Source organism: Aspergillus ibericus (genome assembly GCF_003184845.1).
Source record: "Aspergillus ibericus CBS 121593 unplaced genomic scaffold BO80scaffold_28, whole genome shotgun sequence".
In the NCBI taxonomy this organism is placed as follows: domain Eukaryota; kingdom Fungi; phylum Ascomycota; class Eurotiomycetes; order Eurotiales; family Aspergillaceae; genus Aspergillus; species Aspergillus ibericus.
In genome coordinates, this window is record NW_020292126.1 from 247,446 (window position 1) to 273,147 (window position 25,702).

The following is a 25,702-nucleotide window of genomic DNA, read 5'->3' on the forward strand; positions in this document are numbered from 1 at the left end:
TGTAGCAATGTAGCAATGTAGCTCATCCAATGACCTGTACACCCTCCCAAGAGATCATCGTGACGTCAGCCAACCATCTTGTATATCAACACCACCATACCCTCATACCCTCATACCCTCATACCCTCATACCCATACCTCATCCCTACCCTCATACCCATACCCATTACAAGCACACAACAAAACGATGTCCACCGAAACAGAGAATAACCTCCCCGGCACTTGCAAAACCACCAAAAGCACGGTTCTCGAAACCGGCGCCAAAGCCATCCAAGACTTCAAACCGGTGAACAACATCTGCGCACACCTGAATGCCTTTCACGTTTACGCCTCCGACAAGACCCGCTGCGTGGAAGCCAACCACTACTGTTCACATATCACAGAGGGTATCTCCCCCTTCCCTCCACCAATCCTAATCCCAATCCCAATCCCAATTCCAATACCCTAAACACCTACACCAACCCCCAATAAAGACTAAAAAAGAAGTACAGACATAAGACAATGCCTCATCTACGCGACCCCCCACGCAAACTCCCCCCTAATCGGAATCGAATACATGATCACCCCCAAACTCTTCGCCACGTTACCTCCCTCCGAACGCGCCCTCTGGCACACCCACATCTACGAAGTCAGCAGCGGGATGCTCATCATGCCGAAGCCTTCCACCACCACCTCGGCTTCCTCCCTGGTGCCAGATGCAGCATGGGAAGTCGCCGAAACGTCTGAAATGCGAGACATCGTGCCGTTGTATGGCAAGACGTATCATTTTTGGCAAGTCGATCGGGGGGATAAAGTGCCGTTGGGGGAGCCGGTGTTGATGGGGAGTTTTTTGGATGAGGAGGGGGTGAAGGGGGTTCTTGGGGGGAAGGGGGAAGGGGGGTTGGGGGAGTTGTTGAGGGAGAGGGATGAGAGGTTTGGGGTCGATCATAGAGAGAAGGCGGAGAGGAGGAAGGGGATGGTGGAGGAGGTTGTGAGGGGGATGGAGAGGGTTGATGGTGAGTTTTCATACCTTTTCTTGCTACGGAGTATTGATCCGTGGTTTGGAATTGGGGATTGGATGCTAATGTGTGTAGGTGCGGATAAGATGTGGGAGGATGAGAAGGCTTAGTCTCTGCTGTCCAGACTATCACTTACGAGTGATGCACAATGATATCTAAATTGTAATACGACAGAATAATCAAAATGAACCTCATATTGTACGCAACAAATATCTAAGAACTAAGGTATGTGTGTCTCCCGTCGTTACCACCCAGCCTTCCATTCCCATACCAAAATGGGGTCCAAGCCAGGCTATCGTTCAGGGAATCCCACCAATGATGAGATGTAAATTCATCTTGCTTCACTGTCCACACTCACGCGCTCTGGTGTTGAATTTCGGCAGCGGTGAGCTCTAGCTATTTTAGAAGCGATGTATATGATAGGGGCTTAGATCCATGAGGAGTAAGCCGGAGCAGAACAGGGATGGCAATTGGATGTAGTGTCACAAGTCTAGATGCAGCATTAAGCAGTAGACCTGACACGGTACATTCAATCGATCATCGATGTGATCATTTGTTGTGGTGTGTGTGTGTGTGTGTGTGTGTGTGTGTGTGTGTGTGATGTTCCGAAGAGAAAAAAGAACAAGAAAAAACTCCGTTTATATACCCCCACCCATCACGTGACACTATCCAAAGCAGCTCCGTTCCATCTCCGCAATCATCAAGCAATACCCAGCACCACAGCACCCCCAAACCACCCAACAATCACCAGCCCAAAGACAAGAATGCAATGGATGCTCTCCTCCGCCGAACCCTCAAACACGCGACCCCCACCCACCTCCTCCGAATCGGGTTCAAATCCGCCGGTCTCTTCTGCGCCTGCACGCTCATCTGGGAACACCTCATCACAATCCAACTCTCCGAGGGGCCCTCAATGTACCCGACCTTCAGTCCACGGGGCGACTACCTCATGATCTCGCGAGTACATAAACATGGACGGGGCATTAAGGTCGGCGATGTGGTGCGCTTCTATCATCCGACGTTTTTGGGCGTCAATGGGGCGAAGAGGGTCGTGGGGTTGCCGGGGGATTTTGTTTGTCGGGATTTGGCGTTTAGTAGGGATGTGGGGAGGGAGGGGGAGATGATTCAGGTTTGTGATTGTTTTCTCTTGTTTCCCCCTTTGGGGGTTTTGGGGGGGGTGTGGGCTAATGATGTACAGGTTCCCGAAGGGCATGTCTATCTAGCCGGGGATAATTTGCCGTGGTCGAGGGATTCCAGAAATTATGGTCCTATTCCTATGGGGTTGATTAATGGGAAAATCATCGCTCGGGTCTGGCCGCCGTCGAAAATGGAGTGGGTGGAAAATACAATGCAACCGGCCAACCTCTCGGAATAAAATGGTATAGGTATAGGTGTATATATAGGAGTCTGGAGTTGGAGGATTGATATTCATACATCTTGTACAATACAGTCTAAGCTCAAAATTAACGGAAAAAAAGCAATCACCGGAACGTCGACGGGTTCCTCCGCTTGTAAGGAAGAGGCTCGACCCTCTTCCGGCGCAGCTCCATGTCCGCTTCGGGGAACCCAATCTGCTTCATCACCTCATATGTCGTCTCATCCCACTGGCTGCGGAACAGGTGCGCGCCAATCGCCTTCAGGTGGTACCGAGCCTGCAGCGTGCGCGGCAGCAGGTTGTCGCGCTCCGTCTCCTTCGCCTTGACCGCAGCAAAGTCCAACGGCTTCGAGTCCTTCTGCTCGAGAATGAACAGCGACAGCCGGTGGTACGGGCTGCCCTTCTGGGCCACCGGAGGCAGCCATGGCAGGACCACCTGCGAATCGGTCGACAGCTGGGACAGGTCGACCTTGGTGGCCGTGGCCGAGATGGGCACGTTGACGGCCAGGTAGTGCATCTTGAAGTCGAATCCATCCTTCTCCACGTTGGGCACATCTGAGTCGACCACGGCGATGGTCACGAGCTTCTCGCCGCCCTCGAAGAGCTGCACGTCGAGTTTGGGTGCCGTCGTGCTCACCTGGGCGTTGACGAATTCGCCCGGCTGGATCTGGTTCCGGTTGAAGTAGAGCTTGGTGTCCACGGTCGGATCGCAGTGGGGCAGCACGTCGGGAATCACCTTCATTTGTGTAATTCGTTGGACGAGGATCTTGCGACGGTATTCTCTCCATTTCCGATCGGCCAGATAGCGGTAGATGGGCTTGCTCAAGTCACCTAAACAAACAATCTATTAGAACACAGACATAAACTAGTGTAGACCGTCTCACCTTGTCCATCCTCAAACTTCTTCTTCACGAGCGGGTCGTTGATATCAGCCAGAATCTTGAGATGCTCCAGATGGAGTTCCATGGCCCGGAGCTTGGACTTCTTGACCTGCTCCCCGCCGGCCTCCTCGGTCGGAACAGCCTGAAGCCGGGCAATCTTCTCACTCATCGCCGTAATGTCGCGTAACTTCTCCTCCCGGTCCGCGACCAGCACCTTGCGAGCTTCCTGGAAACATTGGTAGGGCAGTTGCTCGAAGGGGATGTTGGATGCGTTCTGGAGGGCGGCGCGACGTCGACGAGATCCAATGGGGGCAATTCCTTGCCGTAACAGTCTCCGTTCCAGCTGGGGACTTGTGACCAAAGCCGGATCAGGTGCTTTGTGAAAAGGGACGCTCTTGGCTTCAGCCTGGGCTTCCTCGCGAGCCAGAGCGGTGGACTGGAACGCGCGGGTGGACTGCAGCTGGAGACCGGGCAGAGCCTTAGTGTAGGTCTTCTGCAGGCATTGGAGCAGGGGCTTGGAGGCCCGCTCACAGTGAGCCATGATGCGAGTAATTGGGGGAGGAGGGGGTGGATGGAGTGGATGGACGAGATTCCCCAGGTTGTCGGGAAGTCGAGGTAGTTCCTGGCCGACGGAACTTTTTTCGTCGGGTTGGCCAAGCCTCAGAAGGCTAGCGCCAGACCACCCGAACTTTTGCTGCTCCTCCTCCCCCAAAGCACCACCGAGATTCCACCCCAGCCAGGCTACCTCTCGGGCGTATTCCACCATTTATACACAATGCCTGGAAGTGACGCTTTTCGCGCACTCAAGTGGCTTTCCCGGAGCTCGGGGGGTCTGCTGTCGGGTGCTGAGACAACCACGGTACGTCGTCTTTTTCTGATCCCGGCGTTGCATGGCACATGGCAAATGCGAAATACTGACGATTCATGGCTTTGATAGCAACGATGCCTGGCGAAGCCTTTGTCCCGATCGATGGCCACCGAGGCCCAGTCTCCCATTGACAACCTGACGAGGGAGGTTCCCAAGCCCGTGTGGAATCCCGAACCCGTCAAGGCGACCACCTACTCATTCCCGTCCATGGAGCCCCTGCGTTTCGTTGAATACCCTCGCAACCATCTCCTGATGCCGCTCCGCAAAGATATCCTACACCGCGCCGTCGTGTACGAGGGTGACATGACTCGACAAGGTACCGCAAGCACCAAGTGGAGAGACGATGTGCATGGAAGTGGCAGGAAGTTGTATGCGCAGAAGGGTACTGGTCGGGCCCGTGTTGGAGACAAGAAGTCCCCCATCCGGAGAGGTGGAGGTGTTGCCTTTGGTCCTCATCCCCGTGATTTCTCCACGGGACTCCCCCAGAAGATCTACGACCAGGCGTGGCGGATAGCCCTCAGTTACCGTTACAAGCGCGGCCAATTGATCATTGTCGACAACGAAATCACCCTTCCGGAAGACGCCACTCCCCATCTCATCACAGAGATCTTCAAGGCCAACCGCTGGGGTCGGCCATTCGGACGGTCGACATTGATCACGGACCAGCCGAACGAGAGCCTGTTCGAGACGGTGCGTCAGGTGGGCGAACATGCCAAGATCCTGGACCGCCGTGATGTGGATGTCAAGGACCTGCTGGAGACGGGCCGGTTGATCATTGAGAAGCAGGCACTGGACCGGATTCTGTCTCAGCACTCGAAGGACCTGAAGAACAAGCCGGCCAAGGCTTTGTATTGAATTCCTTTTTACTCGGCGATAGGGTCTTTTACTGGTTAGCTTCGGGTTGTGAGTGTTTTATTTGTATAAATAGATTCGAAATATGTATGATGGCATTGCATTCAAGGACAACGTCATGCTTCATGATAGGTGCTCGGTAACTCGTATGGTCGAGCACATGCCGGAGCGAGGGTGCCGAATGGCGATCCTCCAGAGTGCCCCAGCAAGGGTCTTTAGCTCTTTATGTCGAAGAGAAACCCGTATGGAGTATTTCGTAAAACCGCGGAAATCAATTGCCCAGAGAGTCTTACTCGAATCGTCTACAGCGTGGTGGCAGACCCGCGCAGCTCGGCTGGTTGGCGGCGAGGAAAATCGTTCCGCGAAAAACTCCGAGGTCAAAGCAAGCGGAGAACCGACAAGCTGCTCATCCTCATACTTAATCCCCTCACCCCATTCCTTTACCCCGTCTCCCTCCTCCACAACAGGCTGTGGTCTGCCTGATGTTACTCCGACGCAGTTTTTGCCGGTTTCCAACACCGTCGAGCTGGATCTCGCGGGTTTCACCAGCTACCATGCCTCTCCGCGCCAAAGTGACAAACCCAGCCTTTAGGGCGACTGCTAGCGTACGCTCCCTTCATGGCTTGGGGTCTGCCTTGACTGACGATTACAGATGTCGTCTGTCGCAGAGATCCCGAAAGAACTCCCTGGCGACGAGCCCGATGATGTCCTATTTCACTCGCACTACGGCGTGCGGTTGATTGAGCTTAACCGCCCCAAGAAGCTCAATTCCTTGAACGGTTCGATGGTTCGGAAGATTACGCCCCGATTGAAGGTCAGCTAGTGGTCCTTACCTTGAGAGATACTAGTGGATGATATGTGCTAAGCGGTTGGGATATCTAGGAGTGGGAAAAGTCCGACCTCGCCAATGTGATCATGCTCTCCGGCGCAGGCTCCAAGGCTCTGTGCGCCGGAGGAGATGTGCTTGCCCTGGCTCTGGAGAACGAAAAGGGCCCGGAGGGTCAGCAGGCATCGTCCGACTTCTTCGCCCAGGAATACCGCCTTGACCATTACATTGCCACCTACACCAAGCCCTTCATCTCCGTCATGGACGGCATCACCATGGGCGGCGGTGTCGGTCTCAGTCTCCACGCCCCCTTCCGGATCGCCACTGAACGGACCGTCTTCGCCATGCCCGAGACCACCATTGGGTTCTTCCCGGACGTTGGTGCTTCCCACTTCCTGCCTCGCCTGGATGGAGAACTTGGAACATATCTGGCCCTCACGTCGGAGCGCCTCAGCGGCGTTCAGGCTCTGTATGCCGGAGTCGCCACACACTACCTACATTCTAGTGCGCTGCAGAACTTGACGGCTCGTCTGTCCGAACTGGCCTTCCGCGACAATTCTCTGTTGAAGGAACGCCTGGACCTCGTCAACAAGACCATGGCGGAATTCTCGACGGGGGTGCCATCGCTGCGCGAGGAGCCTATGTGGCTATCGGGCAAGGTACGCAGTGCCATTGACCGCTGCTTCAAGCACAATACCGTGGAGCAAATCATCCAGGCCCTGGAGCAGGAGACTGAGATGGCCAAGTGGGCCCAGAGAACCCTGGAGCTTCTCTCGGTGCGGTCCCCTACCTCGCTCAAGGTTGCTCTCCGTCAGCTACGTATAGGCAAGAAGTGGGGCATCGCCGAGACCTTCCAGCGTGAGCACGCGATTGCCTCCAAATTTATGAGACACCCCGACTTCGTCGAGGGCGTGAAGGCACGTCTCCTGTCGAAGCCGCCCCGCCAGGCATCCTGGCAGCCGGCCACCCTGGAGGAGGTCACGGACGAGGCTGTCGATGCCTTCTTCGAGATTCCCGAGGACGAGTCCCGGATGGCGCTCTACCACAACGACCCCGACAGAAACTATGAGGAAGCTCCTTACTCCTACGGCCTGCCCACCGAAGGAGACATCGAGAAGATCGTGCGTAACCACGAGAGCGCCAAGGAGTTGCAGCTCAGCGACATTGTCGCGCGGTTCGAAGGCAAAGAAGGTGTGAAGGAGAAGGTGGCTGACGTTCTGGCCAGACGGACCGTTCGGACCGAGCAAGGTCTGATCTGGAACTGATTTCATTGCGAAGGCGAACAAGAACGCAAAAGGAGCCATCGATTACTGTTGTGTTAGTTGGGTCTCTTGTATATCGGGTTAATATCATTAACATGTATTTCATATAAATCTAGACACGCATGCAAAGTTTTTTTTTTTTTTTTTCAGCCTGACCGTGCACAGATTGTAGTAGGGACTGCCCTCGAATCTAACCTGAATCTATATGAGATAGTGATTGCTGGTGTCGATAGGTATAGTAGGCAGACTCCAGAAACATGGGGTTCGACCCTCAGCCCACTCGGCTCCGCTCCAGCCTAACCTCCGTTCATTCCTTCCCATGTACTATGTAGAGTCCCTCTCTCAGATCCCAGCCGATCCAAGTCCGGGACAGTGATCCATCATGGCGACCTATGCATTGATCCCGACCCACGGGGAATCTCGACCATCGGGCGACTCTTTGGACCCGATCGAACCATTTCTGTCCCGACCGTCGTCATCCGGGTCCTCAGCTCATCGGAGTCCAGCTCGGGTCCTGATCCGGCTGTATATCTCCCATTTCCTGTCAACATGGAACTCGCGCATGTTTGAGTTTGGGGCCGTCTTGTTCCTGGCCACCATCTTTCCCGGGACATTGCTGTACGCCTCGGTCTATGCTCTGGTGCGGTCCCTATCCGCGGTAGTCTTGTCATCCTGGCTCGGATCGGTGGTGGACCGATCGAACCGGCTGCGTGCAATTCGGCATTCCATTAGTACGTTGCAGTGCTGGACGGAAAGATAGAATAAACTGACATCGTCCAGTCTGGCAGCGACTCCCCGTGGCTGCCTCCTGCGCATGTTTTGTGGCTCTACTTGCGCCGTCTACAGCCACGGTTACGTCCCTGATCTTTGTGGCCGTGGTTCTGCTCGCTTGCGTGGAAAAGCTGGCTGCTACAGCGAACACGGTGGCGGTTGAGAGAGATTGGGTGAGTTGTTCACTGCCCTGCTGCTACTGGAGTTTGCTAATCGATAGGCGATTGTTGTGTCGCGTGCTCTGGACATCCCCCGACAAGGTATGTGGCTGGTAAGATGCGAGCTGTGCGTCATACTAATTAGACAGACCTCAATGCATCCATGAGACGAATTGACCTTTTCTGCAAGCTCTTAGCTCCGGTTGTCATATCCTTGATTGACGGGTTCTCAACCAGGATTGCTATCTGGACCGTCTTGGGAGTCAATGTCTCTTCTGTTGTGGTTGAATATATTGCAATTGCTCAGGTATATTCGTCTCAGCTGAAGTGACCTTTACTCACCACCTCCAGGTGTATACGTCCATCCCTGAATTGGAGCGTTGTCAAGGTCGGGACAATGGAATCGAAGATGAACCTGAGTCCGGTCAGGCGAGTGACGCAGCCTGTCGGATACCCCAGTACATCGCCAAGGTTGCTGCCCCATGGCAAGAGTATGTGGCCAGCTCCGTATTTCTGGCCTCCCTTGCCCTGAGCCTGCTTTACCTCACCGTACTCTCGTTTGGCACTACCATGGTTACGTATCTGCTCCACACCGGATTTACCCCGCTGCAGGTCAGCGCGATGAGGATCGGCGCCGTCATTGCAGAGCTATCTGGGACGTGGGCAGCCCCCTTCATCATGGACAGAATTGGGCCCATCCGGTCAGGCCTGTGGTTTCTCAACTGGCAGTTTGGCTGCCTGGCCGCTGCAGTGGCGGTATTTGCTTTCCTTGATAACCAGTCTCAGGTGGTGGCCGTGAGTCTGATCGTTGGCGTGGCACTCAGCCGAATTGGACTGTGGGGGTTCGATCTGTCGGTGCAGTTTCTGGTACAAGAGGTGAGATACCCTGGATCGATTCTCCTACTCAAGCTTAGCTGACTGTGACAGGGTGTTGACGAACATGCTCGTGCGCGGTTCTCATCCACGGAAATGGCGCTCCAAAACATCTTCGAGCTTTTCTCCTTTGCCACCACCATCGCCTTTCCCCTGCCGGAACAATTCAAATATCCCGTCTATATCAGTTACGGAGGGATTGGCATGGCCGCCATCTGCTTTGCGACATATGTCCGCAAGGAACGGGGGCATCTGCTGCATACCTCCAAGTGCTTTGGGGGAGAGAAGAAGATATCGACCCCTCAGGATGAAATCATGCACAGCGCATGATGAGATGTAGTGTAGTGCAATGTGACGTGAGCAATACATAGTTCCTGACGTAGTAGTGCCTGGGAGATACATACATAAGACGAGGCGGACCGTTGCGGGGAGCCGAGCACGAGAGCGTCCCTGATTGATCCTCCCCATCAATAATCACACCATCGAGCTTCGCCTTCCCAGCTTCTTTCTCAACCATGCCTACTCCATACCCATCATGGAGGTATCTTGCTTTCCCAGCCCCCTCGCCAGACACCCTACAAGGATTTGCTAACCCCTCAAAGGCTCCTAGAGCTCGCGGAATGGGCCGATCGGGTCCCCGGCGCCGAACCGGCTGTCTGACCTGCCGGGCACGCAAGGTCCGCTGCGACGAAGCCAAACCCACCTGTGCCAATTGCACTCGCCTGCGTCTCCAATGCGCCTACAAAACCATCATCCCGGGGGTCGTGTCGCGACATCCCAGCCACCATGGGAACACAACCACAGCGCCAGGCCACCCCACTACCGCCGACCGTTCAGATGTGAACTTCTTCCACACGGTCCTCTGCAATGACCGGCTGACCGCGTCGGCGTCAGGGTCGCCGCAGCAGGCGGGCCCTGGCCGCTCGCCACAATCCCTGAGTACGGATATTACCTCGTTCGATATCCTCAGTTTCATCGGCGAGATCACGTCCGACTTTCAGCAGAAACACCTCGATCTGACGACGAATGGACTGGCGGGGTTTCCAGCGGGCTCGGCACCGGCGGCTATTGCGAATGAGGAACTCGATCACAATGAACAGCCGATCAGCTGGGGGGCGGGCTCGGTTCCGGCCATCCAGGGCGACTCTTCGGATCAGGGTTCCTCTGATTCAAGTGGGAGTCGGATGACATACGAGGATGAGCTGTTTGCGCATTTCGTCATGAGTGACCCGCCGCCGACAATCTTTGGGCCGGTGACCTTGGAATGGGAGTACGTGCGGGCGAATATTGTTGGACAGTCCCGCGACAGTCGGGCGATCTTGCATGGGATATACTGCTACGCGGAGATACATGAGGCGTCGATCGAGGGAAAGGCGTGGAAATTGGCATCGAAGTATCACCAGCTGGCATGCTCGGAGATTCAGTCGTGCTTGCTAGGCGAGGTAGGGGAGACGATGCTGAAGAGAGTGTTTACTACGGTGCTGTTGTTGATGCTAGCTGAGGTAGGTTTTCTTCGAAGTGCCGTGGCTAGAGACGCTGACGAGACAGCTCCTGTCCACTCCTGACCTATGGGGTTCAGGAACATCCTTCCTTCACTCCGCATATCTCCTACTGCAGCGGTTCCACCCCCGGACCAAGTTGTGGACAGGTGTGAGCCATGTGATAGTATCATGGGTGTCACTGCTGGATGTCAGAGCACTGATCGCTGGCCGCGACGGCGATCCGCTCATTGAGTTGGGCTGTCTTTCGTCCAAGCCCAGCACCACGCCTGAAATGTCCACCGAAGACAAAGACGAGGAGAATGAGCCACCAAACCCCTCATACCTTATCCGTGAAGCCATCACCGGTCCGGCGTTTCGCTTCTTCGTGCAAACACAGCAGGTTATTCGCCGGATCGTCTGTATCGACCTGCACCACCGCAGTCGCGGCACGGTCAGCGATGAATTTGAGGTGCTTCAGATCGCACACCAGGTTGGCGCCGACCTCGAGACGCTCTGGAACCGGCGCCCGCGTGTACTGGATGTCTACAGCACGCCCGAGGACCTCGTTCAAACTCTACAGCCTGCCATCGCGTTTGAGGTCTGCCGAACATTCCGACAGTATATTGCCAACTTTCTAGCGATTTTTATCTACTTGCACCGAGTTGCATTTGCCATCTACCCGCGAACAGACCGGGTGCACCGGGCTGTGGATCGGATTATTCAGTTGGCGACGGTGGAGGTGGAGTCGTCCGGGAGCGACCAGCAACATCTGCCCGCCAGCTTTGTATGGCCGTTGTTTGTGGCTGGCCTGGAGGGATCGATGGAGCAGCGACGATGGATCGTCAAGGAGATGCAGCGGATCACAGGCAGCGGGAGTAGTCGCAGTCCGGATGCTGAGCGTATCCTTGGAACCTCTCGGACCGCGCGACATCCGCATGCGGGCAAGGCGCTGCTGCTGCTGGAGGAGATGACACGACGACAGGATGCGTCGCGGACGTGGGCGGACTCGCGATGTGTGCGACGGGAGTTGTTTACCGACTTTTTCGTGATGATCTAGATAGAGGCGAGACGGCCCTTCACTCGGAACGCAGCAAATCTCCTGACCACGTAAGCCGTCGTCATCTGACTCGCACCCAGTCTCCATCGGGCGGTATTTTTACTTGTGGCCCATTTCCCCTTCTCCCTTCATCCCTTCGGTCATCCCTTCTCTTCCCCTCCCCCCATTGTGGCTGTCGCATTCCATTCCTCGCGACATGGCCCACAATGAGATCTTACACCGAACTACCCCAGGATCCTGAGCGTCGGGATTCCCATCCCCGCCATCCGCCGCCACCCGACAGCCATGCCGTCTTCCGCCTCTACTGGCTCACGGCGATCGTCTGCTGCGGCGGCCTTCTCTTCGGTTATGACTCGGGGGTGATTGGTACGTGAGCTCTTGAGGCGTTATTCAACACTATATTCATCAATTGATCCAGGCGGAGTCCTCACCTTTGACTCCTTCCACCGTTCTTTCCGATATACCACCGCCGATGAAACCCGGGTTAGCTCCATAGCAGTAGGTATCCAGCAAGCCTCCGCGCTGCTCGGAAGCCTGCTCATCTGGCCTTTGACGAACCGCCATGGTCGCCGCCCAGCTATGGCCCTCTGCTCCCTCATTTTTTGCACCGGGGTGCTCTTCGAAGTCCCCGATACCCACTCCTTAACCGTCTTCTACGTGGGCCGCGTCATCTGCGGCCTGGGGATCGGCGGCTCCGCAACCGTCATCCCCATCTACCTGTCGGAGATGAGTCCCACAGACCAGCGCGCCCGCCTCGGTAGTTGCTACCAGTTCACCTTCACGATCGGCATCTTCGTCTCCTACTGGATCGACTACGGCATGCAGTTTGCCCCCGCCAATGCCCTGCAATGGCAGATCCCGCTGGCCGTGCAGCTCATCCCAGGTGCGCTCATGGGCTTGGGGATGCTCACTCTCCGCGAAAGCGTACGCTGGCTCCTCTCGCACGACCATGACAAGAACGAGGCCAGAGCCTGGGACAGCTTGACCTGGATTCGCTCTTCGAGTGGGCCGGACGTACGCTTCGAGTTCCAGCAGATGAAATCCAGCATTGAAAGCGACGTGCACGCAACCGCCGACTTCTCCCCGAAGGAACTGCTCACTCGATCCAACAGCCATCGACTCGCCCTCGGGATCTCCCTCTTTATCTGCCAACAATCAACGGGAGCCACGGCCCTGGCTTACTTCGGCCCGCAGTTCTTCTCCCTTTTGGTCGGCAACGACGCCCAGCTCACCCTCCTGCTTACCGGTATCTTCGGCGCACTCAAAGTAATCAGCTGCCTAACCTTCATCGTCTGGGTCGCGGACCGGTTCGGCCGACGCCCACTGCTCATCCTCGGCGCCCTCGCCATGTCCGTCTGCATGATCACCACCTCGGCCGTAGTAAAATCTACCTCAGTTCCCACCCCACACCCATCCACCAATACCGCAAACCCGGACTCCCCCCGCATCTCCCAGAGCGGCATCACCACCGTCTCCCTCATCTACCTCGCCATCATCTGCTACAACCTCTCCTGGGGACCCCTCCCCTGGCCCTGCACCGCCGAGCTCTTCAACGCCCGGATCCGCGAACCGGGCGTCGCCATCGGCGTCGCCGCCCAATGGCTCACCAACTTCATCTGGTCCTTCTCAACCCCGTACGTCCTCGCCGGCGCCAAATGGGCTACCTTTTTAATCTTTGGTATCCTCGACGCCACCTTTGCCGTCTTCGTCTGGGTATTCCTCCCCGAGACACGGGGCCGAGCCCTCGAGGAAATCGACGCTTTATTCGGCGACGATAGATCCCGCGGTTATCACCACCAAGACTTACTCTCTGCCTCCCCGCTGGTCGGTGAAGAGGAACAGGAGCAGGAACAGAACGGTGAAGAGGTTCCCTGTCTAGGTAAACCGAGCGAGGAGCGAGAGGCGGTCTAGTCATATCCAATCCACTCCGTATCTCTTGCCCAGACTTGTTCCTTCTGGAACCCATACTCGACATAGTCCACGTGACATTCATCCTCTCATCACATGCATACAAGCACACATAGAGCTTACTACACTGAACAGAGACATGTTCCCAAAACAATTACAATTAATAATCATATTTAAAATCCCAATCATAATAAAGTTCATATCCATATCCATACACATACACACAAATATTCATCTTCAACTTCCCCTACAACCCTATAAACTTCCCAGGACTAGCTTTGCGAAAAGTAAGTAAGCTGCCAGCGGACTGACTGGCTAAGACAAATGACGACATTCGGCCGCTGCCAAGTCCGTTAGCCTGGAATTAGACTTGCGGCGACGTGCTCCTGAACGACGAACATTAAACGTAGGTATTATGTACATAGTACTAAGTATGTGGTTTTTGTTGAGGATGTGAACCACGGTTACGGGTTAGGGTGGATACTACCATGACGGTTGATCTACAGGAGTTGAGAACGTGTTGTTCTTACTTTTTTACTGAGGTGTACTGTGTACTAGTCCGTCGGGATCAATGTCCTACGGCTTGATATGATTCATTGCAAGCGAGCAAGAAGCAAAGTTCGAGATGGATCACTCGCCTATCCAGGCGAGGTTACTATTATGATTAGCTACCTAAACTCATAGAGCAACTAGCGTATAGTCGTGTTCTCATAGCATTTCATGTTCCTTGCCCAAAGCCAAACACGCCACCGCCAGATCACTCCACCCAACGTACACTAAAATCGCAAACGCCCAAACAGAAGGAAATACCGTATCGAGGAGGGACTCGACCGCCTTTTTGTGCAACTAGATAGATATAAGCCAAACTGTACGCCACCATGCAAAGAGATTGCCCGCCATTAAGGTTTGACGGTGAAAGACACTGGGGACACCAGTCGAGGTCCAACGGCGACAGAAACTGTAGACAGCAGCCACCATTGAGGTTCAACGGTGAAAGACACTGTAGAGTCCAGCCGCCATCGTGCAAGGACGGCTGACTCATGTAAAGAAACAGATATATGGGCGATCTAGGCATCGATCAAAGCCTCAAAGGTATCGTCGGTGAACGAGTAAGACCCATCGCTGGCCAGGGTTTGCTCCGAATCCTGGTGGGAAGGGGCATCCAGCGAGTCCGAGGTCGATGGCATCTGGATGGGACTGTCGAAGCCAAAGGACAAGCTCTGGGGCGGGGCTGCCATGTTCGGGCTGCCCGATGTCAAAGAATCCGGCCCCGACCTCATTTCGGATGCCGCCGTGTCCTGATAGGTGATATTTCTCACCATCTGGGAGAGGTGCAGGTTTATCGCCTCGTCACCACAACGAGAGTGCCGCAACAACTCATTCTTGAGGCTTAGCAATTCGCTGCGGAGTCTGTCAGCCTCGCTGAGTAGCTGGCTCTTTTGCAACGCAAGCTCATCATGCTGGCTCATGAGTTGCTCGGTATGTTGCTTTTTCTTTTGCCGACACTTGCTCGCCGCTACGCGGTTGCGCTCCAGGAATTTCTCCCGCTTTAATCGCTCAGCCTCTCCGTCGTTTGGATCGGGCGAGGACGACTTCGGTGCGTTGGGTCTGCGACGCTTCGGCGGCCTCTCCTCGCTAGGCTGGACCTCGCTAGGCTGGACCTGCTGGCTGAAGCTTCCGCGAGGAGTCGGCTGAGCATATGTCGGGTCGTTGTATGCGTCGTATTGAGAAGATTGATACATACCCTCGAGCGGCGGAGGCGTGGGCTGGCCGTTGCGAAGATGCGAGTTCTTGAGGCTTTGTTCCAGGCCGGAATTGGTGAAGGCTTGAGGTTCGCTCTTCTCCTGCCAAGTCGGAGTGACGAATGGCCAAATACTGTCATCTGGGGCGAGAGGCATGGTCAGGTATCCGGATGCAACCACGCTATTGGCATTGGTAAACTGCGAGGGAGTTGCACCGGTGGCACCGGGAACACCTGGCTGGCCAAAGGAGGCCTGGTCCTCCATCTCGAAAGTGGACATGGTCCAGTCCGAATGGAGACCAAGAGTAGAACCGTGAGAGCAGCCTGTGTGAGTGAGAAGGTCTGGAGTAGATAAGTGGGGGTGTCCTGGGGGTTGGGGGGGGCCTGTTGTGGGGTGAGAAGAAGGTCGGGTCGTGTCGTGGGAGGACGGGTTCTTCTTAAATAGCCGGCCAAGATGCAAAAAGTGCAACTGTCGACCGTAACCCCCTCTGACTCCTAGATCAGCTGCCTGGGGATCCTGTCAAGCTAGATAGGACCAGGCGCACTGTACGTTGTCTTAACCACGGCAGGCACGAGTGCAGTCGTCCTAGCTACCACGGTTGAGGTGCGGGAGATTGAGCAACAAAGGACACACAATGTAGTGGCCAGACAGACGGGAAGGTAAACGACGGGAGGACCCAAGAGGGGAAAAAAACAGCAAAAAGCTGCTTCAGGAGGTTGATTGGGAAATTATATCCTGACAGTATAGAAGTGGAGACGGCGAGGGTGTCCAGAACCGCGCCGGCGAAAGGGTCCTCTGGAGCTAGCCGCGAACTGAACCGGCCAAAAGCAGGGCACAAGACTGGAGGAGTGGAGTAGAGGCCTCGTCAGGTAATCGGCAGAGCCTGGCGAGATCCAGAAGTAGAGTTTGGCCGTACAGAGTTCGAAGGAGGAGGAGGAGGTGGGGGGATTTGGAAATGCAACAGTAAGTCCACGGAACGGAAGAGTCGGCAGACCCAAACGATAATCGGAGTTATTGTAGAAAGGGAAACAAGGAAGGATGGGAAGAAGAAGAAGAAGTAGAAGAAGCAGCAGAAGCAGCAGAAGAGGAGAAGGAAGAAGAAGGGGGAGATCCGGCTGCAGTCAAGTGATGGGGTACCAGAGGAATCAGAGGGTGAGGGGAATCCGGATCAAAGTCAATATGGGAAGTGATACGAGGGAGGACAGACAGGATGAAACGCGCGTTGATAATGGGCAGATGAATGGCATGGATCAAGTCCCACCCCCGGAAATGGTTGCGCAAGTGGCAGGGAACGATCGAGTCACAGTCCCAGGGGCAGTGATTGGTCGGGGATGGGCAAAAGACTGACTGCCCATTGTCGTAGTATCTCGCAAGTATTTCACGAAGGACCAAGTCAGAAGCTTCAACTCCCCGGGTGGCTTGATTGGATAGGCCGACTTCCGTTGGGAAGCCAAGAGGGGAAGGCCGCCCAAGGCTGGATGCCCTGGAAGGGTCCAGAATCCCGCAGGTTGACATCATGGAGGGAGCGGTCATAGTTTATCAAAAGGATTGTTTGATGGATGGGAGACACCCGACGATGGAGTACAGAGAGGGTGTAGAATCTCAGCCTGAGGCAGCCCGGCAGGCCGATCAGGGGCAAACCGCAGGGACCAGTGCAGAGGTACCTTGCAAGTCACGATGCTGCACGATTACGCCAGTCCATCCGGTCCCGACGGCCTGACAGCTCACCCAAGACTAGCCAATGATTCTGATTGATCCAGGAAGATGGAAGATACCTCCAGACGCACCCAGAATGCTCCCGAACCTTGACTTAAGATCTTTGTAGCTTTGGTACCTTGACCCTTGACAGCGGTGAAGCTACCTCCCCGGTACATGCTGCGTAGGTAGCTCCCTTCCACACTAGCTCCAGATACTTGATACATACTAGAGTTACTTGATACTCAACAACCCGACCACTAGCACCTCCCAGTCAATACCTGTACCACCTCATCACCACCAAACAAAGAAATCTCACTCAAATCAGCCCACCACTCCGTACCACACAATCAATTCCAAACATCTCCCACAACAGACTTCTCCGATTCTTCTCCGGGGCCGAAAATCCCCCAGCTGTGATATCATCAGCACCTCGGACCCGGCCGACAACGTCATCCAACACCATGCCCCAGCCATTCCATCGCAACCCAGCCAACTTTCTTCCTACTTAGTTCCTACTCAGTAGTACTCCAAAGTCCATACCCAATTACTAGTGAATAGTAAACTAGCAAGTAACCTTCCCCGTCCGGTTCCACTCCCACTCCCACTCCCATTTCCACCATCCCCATCCATCCACCCACACCCACCGGATCAGGTCCAACGCCAGGAACTGCCAACTATGGAACAAACCAGACTCCCCATCCTATGCTTTCCCGCAGAGCAAATCGGTATGGTAACTTTGCCCGGTTACAGTTCCCATACCACCATACCACCATACCACCGCCATCCGGCCGGTCGGTCGCTCGGCCGTTGAGGTAGGGGAGTAGGGGAGTAGATACTGGTAGAGGAGGTAGGTTAAGTTAAGTGTCCCGGATTCAGGGAACAAGGCAAAGCAACCTACCCGTACCCGCCGCTCAGCGGGGCTTCTGGTTGGTGGTTAGAAGTTCCCGATGAGAAATAGTACTATGACGGGGGAAAAGTACGACGTACTGTACCGACAGTAGATACTTGGTAAACCTAACTCGGGTGGAACTGAACCCGCCCAGCCAGTGAGAGGGGGTTTCCTTGCTAATGGATGGTTATGGTCTGGTCATGGACTGAACGTCCAGGATGTAAGATGTAAGATCTCATGTAAATGGATTACATACCATACCATACCTACCTATCTATTCATTCCCTACGGAGTAGATCCGGAGTACATCCTCCGTAACAGAGTAAAGTTCTAGGTTAGAGATCGGACGGATGCAGCAGTCGCTATCTATCGGCTACTAATACTATGGACTATGGACTCCGTGGCTAGCGGAAGATCCACTTGGTCGCGTCCGTTGCTTGCTGCAACACTCCTGGCAGGCTGGCGCACCGCACCTTGGTTAATTTTCCGGATACTACTCCGTACGGAGGACTCCAGAGTCCCTACGGAGTTTAGAAGAAAATGCTAATTCCTCAATCTTAAGATTAAACACTAAATCTGAGGAGTCGTCGTACTTCTTCTCTTCGTTTATTCATTTTGTGATTTATCGCGTTAATTCTTCACATGTAATCGTCCCCAAACGGAAGCGCACAGTCCCCCTCCAGGTAGCCCCTCACAAAGTAGATATCGTAAGTCTAGCCAACTGCCAAACAATCATCCCGGCCGATAATTCCCCCTAATTTATTTAATTAACCCTCCCTTCCCCTCCCAAAACCCAGTATCTGGTTTTTCTGGACTCTGCCAAGGCAAGTCCAAACCACCACTCAATCCGCTCCGCACCCCCCTTCAACGAAAGGACAAAGGACCCGGACTTTCGGTCGGTCTTATTGAGTCACGTCGGATACTCATCGCGAAATTACTTGCCCCCCAACCGAACCTCACCCAGGCCAATCTGATCCCTTCCCTCTATTAAACCATCCCAAGGTTGAAAAAAGGTGTGGTGCACTCGGGCTTAGTTCCGTCATACTATGTACGTAACGGTGGTGCTGTGCACGGCCGATCTATCGAGGAGCTACCTACGCCCCGAGTCCACTGTGACGTAGGTAGGTATCAAGTAAGTATCGACAGGAGAAATCCGAATAAGAAAAGTAAAAAATAAATAGAGAATCAAAAGCAAATCGAGACAGATGACAGAAAACAAACTGGCCAAGCTGAGGAGCAAAAGTTCCCCCCCAGAGGCCGGCTTTCTCATCCAACGAGTCATCGGAGCTCGATCGACCGAGCTTAAGTGCAGAGTTGCTGGGTTGGCAGCCTGTCAGGGCGGTGCTGGCCGGGCCTTAGGCCCCACCCCCCCGAGGGACTGAGCTGGATTCCTGGGACTGCTGGACTCTGGAGGTCTGTACAGGAGGTACGGAGTACTCCGTCCTCTGTACTAGTACTTCCTCCGGAAGCCATTCCACGTCCCCTAGCCCGCCTGCTGCCATGCTTTCCCCCCCTCCTTCAATCCCTTCCATGCCGACTTCCCGCCCGGACTGGACCACCGATCTTTCCTTCCATGGCCCAGTCGCAGGCTTCGCGGCCCACGCCCTTTCCAAGGCAGCGCCTCAGCTCCTCCCGTCCTGCGCGTCCCGTGTCGGATTCTGGTCCGGAATCCTGATGCCCTTCCCCACTTCCTACATCGCCCTGAATTATACACAGTATTCCGTACTGGATGCTAGATCCGGTAAACGGTATTGCTGGTCTGGCCCTGGCATCGCTGCCGCCTCGCGAATCACCCCCCGTTTCGGGGCCTGATGCGTCTGGACTCTGGCCTACTAGATGGCGCCTGCCAACATCCAACAGGGATACTTTCAGGTTCCTGCTGCACGTCAAACGGCCTCGTTGCTTTGCTGCATAGATACACTTTCCTCTACCCAGTATGTTTCCCCTGGGACTCGTAACCATGTGCTGCGTGCTTGCCCGGCCCTCTCCTGCCCACTTCACCCATGACCGGTCACCTCAGGCGCCCCGGGTCTGTACCTGTCCCCATCGTAGTACTTCCAGCTGCCTGCTTCGACCGGCCTGCGGCTAACTTGCAATACTCAGTACCCTCGACCCGTCAGTCTTCCACTGACGACCGCCCCCCGCTGAAGGTTCGCGAACGAGCACGGTGGTGTTGAATGGCTCCCCGATGCTCCCAGATCCGCAGCTGCCGACTCACCCCCCGCCAGCTCCTAATGAGCATCGCCGCCACCCGCTGGCTTTCAATTTCGCGCTCAATGGCTCCGAACGTATCATCATGCTCCTCCCCAGCGCGCTCCATCAGGAGTGGCGCCAGCACTCCACTAAGTCGGTCTAGGTTCAGCAGCCCCGACCCGACACTGGCCCGGCATACGCTGCCTCGATATCCTTGGCGTTCCAGCTCGATCAGGCGCTGCGTCTCATGCAGCAACAGCGCGCTGAGCCCGAACACTCCACAGATAAGGTTCAACTGCATCGAGTCGCTGAGCGCTAGAATCGCCAGGCTGATGGCCTTGATCTTGACGTAGCCCCGGGGCGAGAGTCCCCCATAACAGCTCCGCCGCCGTTCAATTGGTTCGTCCATGATGTGGCCGTGGCAGATCTGGACCAGCACTTGATAGAGCCGGGCCGATCCTAGGATGCCGCCAGGGAGCCCCGCCAGCAGAGCCTTGAATGTCCACGCGACACTCAGCACCTGGACGGTGTCGCCGCTATCACCGTCGTGGTGCAGAGGGTCGACTACATCCAGAGGCATTGCGCTACTCCCGATCGTCATCTGGATTTGATCATGCTGCTTCTCCACCGATAGCACCTGATTGGCAAAGTAGTCATACGTTCGCGTGGCTATCTTCGGATTGCCGGGATCGATGAAGACATTTCGTACGGTGGGAGCTGTGAAATGACGTCAATGAGCAAGTAGTTCGAGCCGGAAAGAGTATCCTTGGTGGAGCATGGTGGGTTCCTACCAAAACATCCCAGATAGGTGATAATCGCCACGAAACAAACGGGTAGCCTCAGCTTCGTAGGAGCGAAATCGGCTGGAAGCGCCAGCAGATTGTAGCCCCCCAGCCGAGCCAGATGACCTAACGGCTTGCCCTTCAATGAGGTCATCTCGTAGGATCGGCGCGAAACGCTGGCAAACGTTCTCATCCGACGTAAAGTTCGTTTGCGGGGTGCATCTGATGACCCGAGCTGAAGCGTCGACCGCATGGTTCGTATGCGTCCGTAGAACCTATCCCAGCGCTTTGGATGATCCTCTCCGCTGGTTGCGTGAGATTGGCGACTACCAGGACATCTTCCAGCGCCTATTTCGTCAGAGTCAGGGGTATCACCCGCCGATCCTATCCCCCAGGGCACTAACCTGATACAGGACTCCATTCATCTTCCCCATGACCACCTCCAGCCTCGTCTAAGCCCAGCAGTTCGAGATGCAACCTGCCGGCCAGCTCATTGAACGCTATAACAGCCGCGCGGCGATCACCTTGTGCCAATGAGTAACTATCATCCAATGTGGTAGACAAATCCGAGCTTTGCCTTGATGAGCCTCGCGATCTACCGGACCTAGCCTGGGCAAAGGGATTCTCCGGCTTCTCGAGAGTCCGAATCGGGCAGGTGGACAAGCCACTCGCACCACTGCACTCGGAACCCTGCTGTCGGGCAGAGCGTGTCGTAGACTTGGGGTTATCCCCGAAATTGGTGCTGGAGCGCGGGGTGGCATGGGTATTCTCCTGATTATCACTGTAGAGATCATGATAGAGGCAGTCTTGGTCCACTAGGGCAATGGGCATCGACTTTCGTTTCGATGGATTATGACAAACGGTCACGCTAGTTAGGTCCGAATGAAGCGAGTACACAGTCTTATCACTGACTTTCCTTGCCTCCAGATCTTCGTTCAGAAAGCTGCTGCATTGGCCGACCTGAAGTCCCACGGGCTGCTGCTGGTCTTGAGAGCCACTCTCACAGCCCTCCTCAATCACGATGGTGGGCTTATCAGACTGTATTGATGACTCTGACATGAGGCGAAGATGCTGCGACTTGCGGGAGCGGAAAAGTGTTCTGAAGCTAGCAAACCTAGAGCTTTTCCCTAGAGACTTTGAACGTGCCGGACTCTTGACAGGTGAAAGTCCTTCATGATCAAGAGCTGCCACATCCTTTTGTGCAAAGCATGCAGTACTCACACTCGCACGTTTGGCTGCTGTGTCTCTTGCCGCGAGTGAAGCACAGTATAGCTCATTCGACAAAGGTGCGAAATCTGGAACTCCTCGGTCTGCGAGTCGCTGTCTGTTGCTGATAGCTTCAGAGGTCTCCATAGCGATAAAAGCGAGAGAGAAGGACCCCGAGAAAGAAACACAGGATGGTAGGTCATGAGGATGAGGTGATGGTCGAAAGCTCAGTTGGAGATGCGAGGTGTGAGTTCTCTGTCAGTGAGGTTCGCTCCTTCCTATTCAGTTCCACTGATATCACCTGATGAGGCAGGCAACATTCATTCACTAAAGCAGCGTAAGTTTGATAAAAACCAGTAACAGTCACGAAACAAGCATAATGTCATTAACAAAGATTAAACAGACATATACTCATTATTAAGAACAGGCCCCAGATTACACATAGTCCTCCAAACCTCGAACTCTGACTGCGCTGCACGATCTTTATACGAAGGATTTTTTCTCTTAAATTGCATTCCATAGGAGTTATCCCTACGGAATGCGGTAATCTAGGTTACCTTTTGATGCCTTGGATTCAACCATCCGGTTGCCTAAATATCCAGATGAGTCAGAATTCAATCTTTGTAGATCGTCACTTCCCCTTCCTATTCACCGACAAGTTCTTAGATTCCGAGCCCCATATATAAGGAAAGATCTGAGGTTGTGGAGCGACGATGGACGATGATTTCCACCTCGTCGGGCTACGAGCACAGAACCTAGATAAATGCCGGAAAGCGGACACGCGACCGGTATTTAGTAAGTCTGGCTCTCAGTGGACAGGGCAGATGAGGTTTCGCAGGACGTGGAAAATTTCCTGATCGGGTAGTTTCACCGGGAAGCACAGTGGTGCAACAATTTCTCCAGGAATGGAAAGGATCATGATGGGATTGGTTGAGGACAGCTGAATACATCCATTTATATTGTTAACCCCTTGCTCATTGAGCCTGATTATTCTATTAGGGAACCACGTCGGAGAAGAAGTGACTGAATACTAACGCGGCTAATGCGAGAGAGAAGATATATATAGTAAAAAACTATTAGGTCTTTGTGATAGTGCCAGCTATAGAAATCTTGGGTGCTAAATAAAAGGTAGCCCAGGCTTGTAGCGGTCTGATCAGATTTCAGGATTGATGTAGTACTTACAAGTAGAGGGCATGAAAAAGCCCATTACAAAAGTTGAAGCTGTTCTCATCTTAGGGAGGTTGGAGGATTCATTTATCCATCTATTGACAACGGAATACACCCGCTGGGGGTACGTTTCAGTTTCACTCTTGCTTGACCGCGTCTCTTGTCTAGCAAGGATTTTTTTTTAAGAATCCTCTTAGCTGCGAGAGCATTTTGTTTGTGTGTCACAACCTCATGAGTTCTAAAAGTGATTAAGATAGCCTTTTTTTTTTTTTTTTTTAATATAGTGTGGTCTGTCTGATGATACCGGACTCTGCTTGCATATTATCAAGATGCCCAGTGAAGGGAATTAGCAGAGATAACGATTTCCTTTTTTCGAGAGAATTCGTCTATCCCGCAGGGTTTCGAGGTGAAGACAATAAAGTCAAGCCAAGCCCGCATGGGGCTTGCCGGTCGACAGGTAATGTCCGAATCATCTCATTCGTGGTATCTCGGATATCCTCAAAAGGAGACAGAATCACCGATTTTCGCCGCTGTCTGGGTCAGAACCGACCTGGATGGACCCAGGCGCCTTGAGGAGCTGCTACATATGTCAAAGCATCGGTGGTATACCACAACCCAGTAGACGATGCTATCACCACCTGCCATGCCTGAAAGCCACTGTCGAGATGAAGATGTATTGTGTACATGTGGGATATTGTGACCTATCGCGCCGTAAAATCCGTCTACTTTTGCATTGAAACAAGCCCAAGTGATCACATAGCCAAGAGGGAATTTAGAGAATGAAACCATAGGAAAACACAGATCATGTAAGGAAACGAACGCCATCCATGCAAGTTGTCGCAGAATACATTGAATCATGATAACTCATCAGTCTCGCCTTCCAGGAGAATGTACTGCAGGATGTCACTCAACGTTAGGACACCCTTTAGTCGGAAGTTCTCATCCACAACAACCAGGCGGTGCACACGAGATTTGCGAATCGTGTCGAAGATGGTATCCAGACCATCGTTCAAAGAGCATGTATAGATACCGGGGAAGTCCTAGGAATAAGTTTTAGCCAAGGAGATCGGAAGACGTGTACCAGGAGCATACCGGAGACCGCTTCTTCAATGCCTCGCCTACTGTGAGACTCAAGTCGTCATATACGCCCCCCTTGATTAGAGTGATCACGTCAACAGCCTCGAAGACGTTGTACACAACACCTGTGGACAGCCGCTTGATTAATATACGGATGTGCGTTTCCCAATGCAGAACTCCTACCTTCCGAATTTAGGATAGGGACGCTTGATATGCTTCGCTCCACCAGGATGTGGATGACATCAATGACAGGGGTATCCATCGATGCGGTTGCGATGTTGTGATATGAGCCCAACAGGAGTTCGCCCAAGGGTTTCCGAAGCTTCTGGGTATCGCTGACGTTGACGGCAACGAACTTCAAAATGCGGTATTGGGTGACAACACTCAGAACGAGGGCGCGGTCTGTTTGGCTGTCGTGCGTGACCAAAGGGATCCTTCTGGCTCGAGACTCGAGCATGCGCCGACAGGCCTCGTAGAGCGGCCGCTCCGGGTCAATGGATATCGTTTCGGGAGGAGCGACGCCCAGTGCCTTTTCCACCTCTAAACACATATCAGCTTTGTACGCGACCACTCGAGATTGGATCCGAGACGCACCTCGGAGACTATCCAGCCGGAATTGATCGATTTGGTTCAAGGCTGCGGGGTTTTGGAAGTAGTACTGGATTACGTTGATGTAATCGGATGTGGTCAAGAGACCTGCAAAGGTTGAGGACTTGGAATCCCATAATGGCGCCGAAACAATGCCTGTATTGCGCACCGCATGTCGGCTTCAGTCAGCGAAATGTATTCTCAGGTGCGCAGACTCCGCGGAGCGGCGGCAGGTGGCTCGGAGGGAAGACATGCCGTTCTGTATCAGGATATTCAAGCTCTCTTTGACGGACAGAGAGGTATCGAAGATGATCAGTCGAAAACTAAGCGGAAGGACATCATAGCTGGTACGGACTTTGAGGAAGTTGCGAATGGCGCGCTACAGTGATTAAGATAGACCAGGATCTCTATTAGTCAAGGTTTCACCCGAATTGACTGCACGATTACAAGCAAACAAACACCAGTCTGATGACAGTACATTGACCGCGATTTGAACAGACCGAGGATTCTGCCAAACAAAACCACGGCTTATGTACGGGGAGCGATGCGGGCCAAGGAGGGGCTGCGGGATGGAAAGCAACGGGGACGACCAGGGGGGAGTTGAAAAACAGCAACGGACAAAGGCAAAGAGAGGCCACTCACTAAGGCGCGACGCTCTTCCCGGTCGATCGCCCTTTCGGGCTGAGCGGGTGGCATTGGGTGTGATAGACCTCGCGGCCGGAGAAAGGAGGCGGGATGGACGAATACTCCCTCGTGACCGCGGGCAGGACGACGGTCTGGAACAGGGGAGGGGATGGGGGAGGGATAGGAACCGGTGGAGGAGGGCGGTCGAGGGAGAGATTGAGATTGAACGACGGTGGTCGGAGTGGAGGGAGGGGAAGTAGCAGCAGTCACAGTAGCAGGAGGAGCAGTCGCCGTGGTCGTGGTGGTGCTGGCGCTGGTGGTGTCGTCGGTCGAGGGCGGCAGCCCGGAAGGGCTCATTCTGCCCGTGGGGGCTTGTACCCGCTGGGGAGCTTCCTCCATCTTGATTGCCCGAGGCCGTGACGCTCG

The 25,702-nt window shown here is 54.2% G+C and overlaps 12 protein-coding genes across 12 annotated transcripts; 7 read left to right on the forward strand and 5 right to left on the reverse strand.

Moving 5' to 3' along the window:
- Positions 1-132: 132 nt before the first annotated feature.
- On the forward strand, positions 133-1,108 carry BO80DRAFT_466126 (OBAP family protein; the record flags this gene model as incomplete). Its single annotated transcript, XM_025722762.1, has 3 exons — positions 133-386; positions 492-995; positions 1,074-1,108. Exons 1-3 carry the CDS (start codon positions 188-190, stop codon positions 1,106-1,108), a joined length of 738 nt encoding a protein of 245 aa, XP_025573822.1. The 5' UTR covers positions 133-187.
- Positions 1,109-1,675: 567 nt separating this feature from the next.
- BO80DRAFT_125318 (putative mitochondrial inner membrane protease subunit 1) lies at positions 1,676-2,504 on the forward strand. Its single transcript, XM_025713530.1, has 2 exons — positions 1,676-2,127; positions 2,197-2,504. Exons 1-2 carry the CDS (start codon positions 1,768-1,770, stop codon positions 2,371-2,373), a joined length of 537 nt encoding a protein of 178 aa, XP_025573823.1. The 5' UTR covers positions 1,676-1,767; the 3' UTR covers positions 2,374-2,504.
- On the reverse strand, positions 2,195-3,856 carry BO80DRAFT_385271 (mitochondrial 54S ribosomal protein mL38). Its single transcript, XM_025716979.1, has 2 exons — positions 3,258-3,856; positions 2,195-3,204 (listed from the first exon to the last, which is right to left on the reverse strand). The coding sequence occupies exons 1-2, from the start codon at positions 3,793-3,795 to the stop codon at positions 2,480-2,482; spliced, it is 1,263 nt and encodes a 420-aa protein (XP_025573824.1). The 5' UTR covers positions 3,796-3,856; the 3' UTR covers positions 2,195-2,479.
- An 80-nt stretch (positions 3,857-3,936) lies between these two features.
- On the forward strand, positions 3,937-5,099 carry BO80DRAFT_410284 (mitochondrial 54S ribosomal protein uL4m). Its single transcript, XM_025717913.1, has 2 exons — positions 3,937-4,113; positions 4,192-5,099. Exons 1-2 carry the CDS (start codon positions 4,030-4,032, stop codon positions 4,975-4,977), a joined length of 870 nt encoding a protein of 289 aa, XP_025573825.1. The 5' UTR covers positions 3,937-4,029; the 3' UTR covers positions 4,978-5,099.
- Positions 5,100-5,456: 357 nt separating this feature from the next.
- On the forward strand, positions 5,457-7,065 carry BO80DRAFT_456517 (mitochondrial 37S ribosomal protein mS47; the record flags this gene model as incomplete). The annotated part of the gene is made up of 3 exons (XM_025722177.1): positions 5,457-5,579; positions 5,627-5,788; positions 5,857-7,065. The coding sequence occupies 3 exons, from the start codon at positions 5,457-5,459 to the stop codon at positions 7,063-7,065; spliced, it is 1,494 nt and encodes a 497-aa protein (XP_025573826.1).
- Positions 7,066-7,444: 379 nt separating this feature from the next.
- On the forward strand, positions 7,445-9,194 carry BO80DRAFT_358950 (putative iron-regulated transporter; the record flags this gene model as incomplete). Its single annotated transcript, XM_025715900.1, has 6 exons — positions 7,445-7,793; positions 7,843-8,006; positions 8,054-8,104; positions 8,137-8,298; positions 8,343-8,867; positions 8,919-9,194. The coding sequence occupies 6 exons, from the start codon at positions 7,445-7,447 to the stop codon at positions 9,192-9,194; spliced, it is 1,527 nt and encodes a 508-aa protein (XP_025573827.1).
- Positions 9,195-9,399: 205 nt separating this feature from the next.
- On the forward strand, positions 9,400-11,402 carry BO80DRAFT_456519 (Zn(II)2Cys6 transcription factor; the record flags this gene model as incomplete). The annotated part of the gene is made up of 3 exons (XM_025722178.1): positions 9,400-9,405; positions 9,467-10,366; positions 10,413-11,402. 3 exons carry the CDS (start codon positions 9,400-9,402, stop codon positions 11,400-11,402), a joined length of 1,896 nt encoding a protein of 631 aa, XP_025573828.1.
- A 206-nt stretch (positions 11,403-11,608) lies between these two features.
- Positions 11,609-13,313, forward strand: BO80DRAFT_358958 (sugar porter family MFS transporter; the record flags this gene model as incomplete). The annotated part of the gene is made up of 2 exons (XM_025715901.1): positions 11,609-11,768; positions 11,821-13,313. The coding sequence occupies 2 exons, from the start codon at positions 11,609-11,611 to the stop codon at positions 13,311-13,313; spliced, it is 1,653 nt and encodes a 550-aa protein (XP_025573829.1).
- Positions 13,314-14,377: 1,064 nt separating this feature from the next.
- atfB (bZIP transcription factor atfB) lies at positions 14,378-15,316 on the reverse strand (the record flags this gene model as incomplete). Its single annotated transcript, XM_025715921.1, has 1 exon — positions 14,378-15,316. The coding sequence occupies one exon, from the start codon at positions 15,314-15,316 to the stop codon at positions 14,378-14,380; it is 939 nt and encodes a 312-aa protein (XP_025573830.1).
- Positions 15,317-18,680: 3,364 nt separating this feature from the next.
- Positions 18,681-19,030, reverse strand: BO80DRAFT_125416 (uncharacterized protein). Its single transcript, XM_025713531.1, has one exon. The coding sequence runs from the start codon at positions 18,919-18,921 to the stop codon at positions 18,730-18,732; it is 192 nt and encodes a 63-aa protein (XP_025573831.1). The 5' UTR covers positions 18,922-19,030; the 3' UTR covers positions 18,681-18,729.
- Positions 19,031-19,755: 725 nt separating this feature from the next.
- On the reverse strand, positions 19,756-21,967 carry BO80DRAFT_359265 (uncharacterized protein; the record flags this gene model as incomplete). The annotated part of the gene is made up of 3 exons (XM_025715923.1): positions 19,756-20,549; positions 20,624-20,962; positions 21,019-21,967. The coding sequence occupies 3 exons, from the start codon at positions 21,965-21,967 to the stop codon at positions 19,756-19,758; spliced, it is 2,082 nt and encodes a 693-aa protein (XP_025573832.1).
- A 1,874-nt stretch (positions 21,968-23,841) lies between these two features.
- Positions 23,842-25,633, reverse strand: snf4 (AMP-activated serine/threonine-protein kinase regulatory subunit SNF4; the record flags this gene model as incomplete). The annotated part of the gene is made up of 6 exons (XM_025715911.1): positions 23,842-24,027; positions 24,080-24,189; positions 24,248-24,604; positions 24,659-24,831; positions 24,946-25,031; positions 25,295-25,633. The coding sequence occupies 6 exons, from the start codon at positions 25,631-25,633 to the stop codon at positions 23,842-23,844; spliced, it is 1,251 nt and encodes a 416-aa protein (XP_025573833.1).
- Positions 25,634-25,702: the final 69 nt, after the last annotated feature.

Bases quoted from the DNA above. Each gene is read 5' to 3' on its own strand.
- BO80DRAFT_410284 (XM_025717913.1), top strand. From the start codon at position 4,030: ATGCCTGGAAGTGACGCTTTTCGCGCACTCAAGTGGCTTTCCCGGAGC. The intron at 4,114-4,191 runs GTACGTCGTCTT...TGGCTTTGATAG, and splicing joins CGGGTGCTGAGACAACCACG to CAACGATGCCTGGCGAAGCC.
- BO80DRAFT_125416 (XM_025713531.1), bottom strand. From the start codon at position 18,921: ATGACTCGTTGGATGAGAAAGCCGGCCTCTGGGGGGGAACTTTTGCTC.
- BO80DRAFT_385271 (XM_025716979.1), bottom strand. From the start codon at position 3,795: ATGGCTCACTGTGAGCGGGCCTCCAAGCCCCTGCTCCAATGCCTGCAG. The intron at 3,205-3,257 runs GTGAGACGGTCT...TTGTTTGTTTAG, and splicing joins GAAGTTTGAGGATGGACAAG to GTGACTTGAGCAAGCCCATC.
- BO80DRAFT_125318 (XM_025713530.1), top strand. From the start codon at position 1,768: ATGGATGCTCTCCTCCGCCGAACCCTCAAACACGCGACCCCCACCCAC. The intron at 2,128-2,196 runs GTTTGTGATTGT...AATGATGTACAG, and splicing joins GGGAGGGGGAGATGATTCAG to GTTCCCGAAGGGCATGTCTA.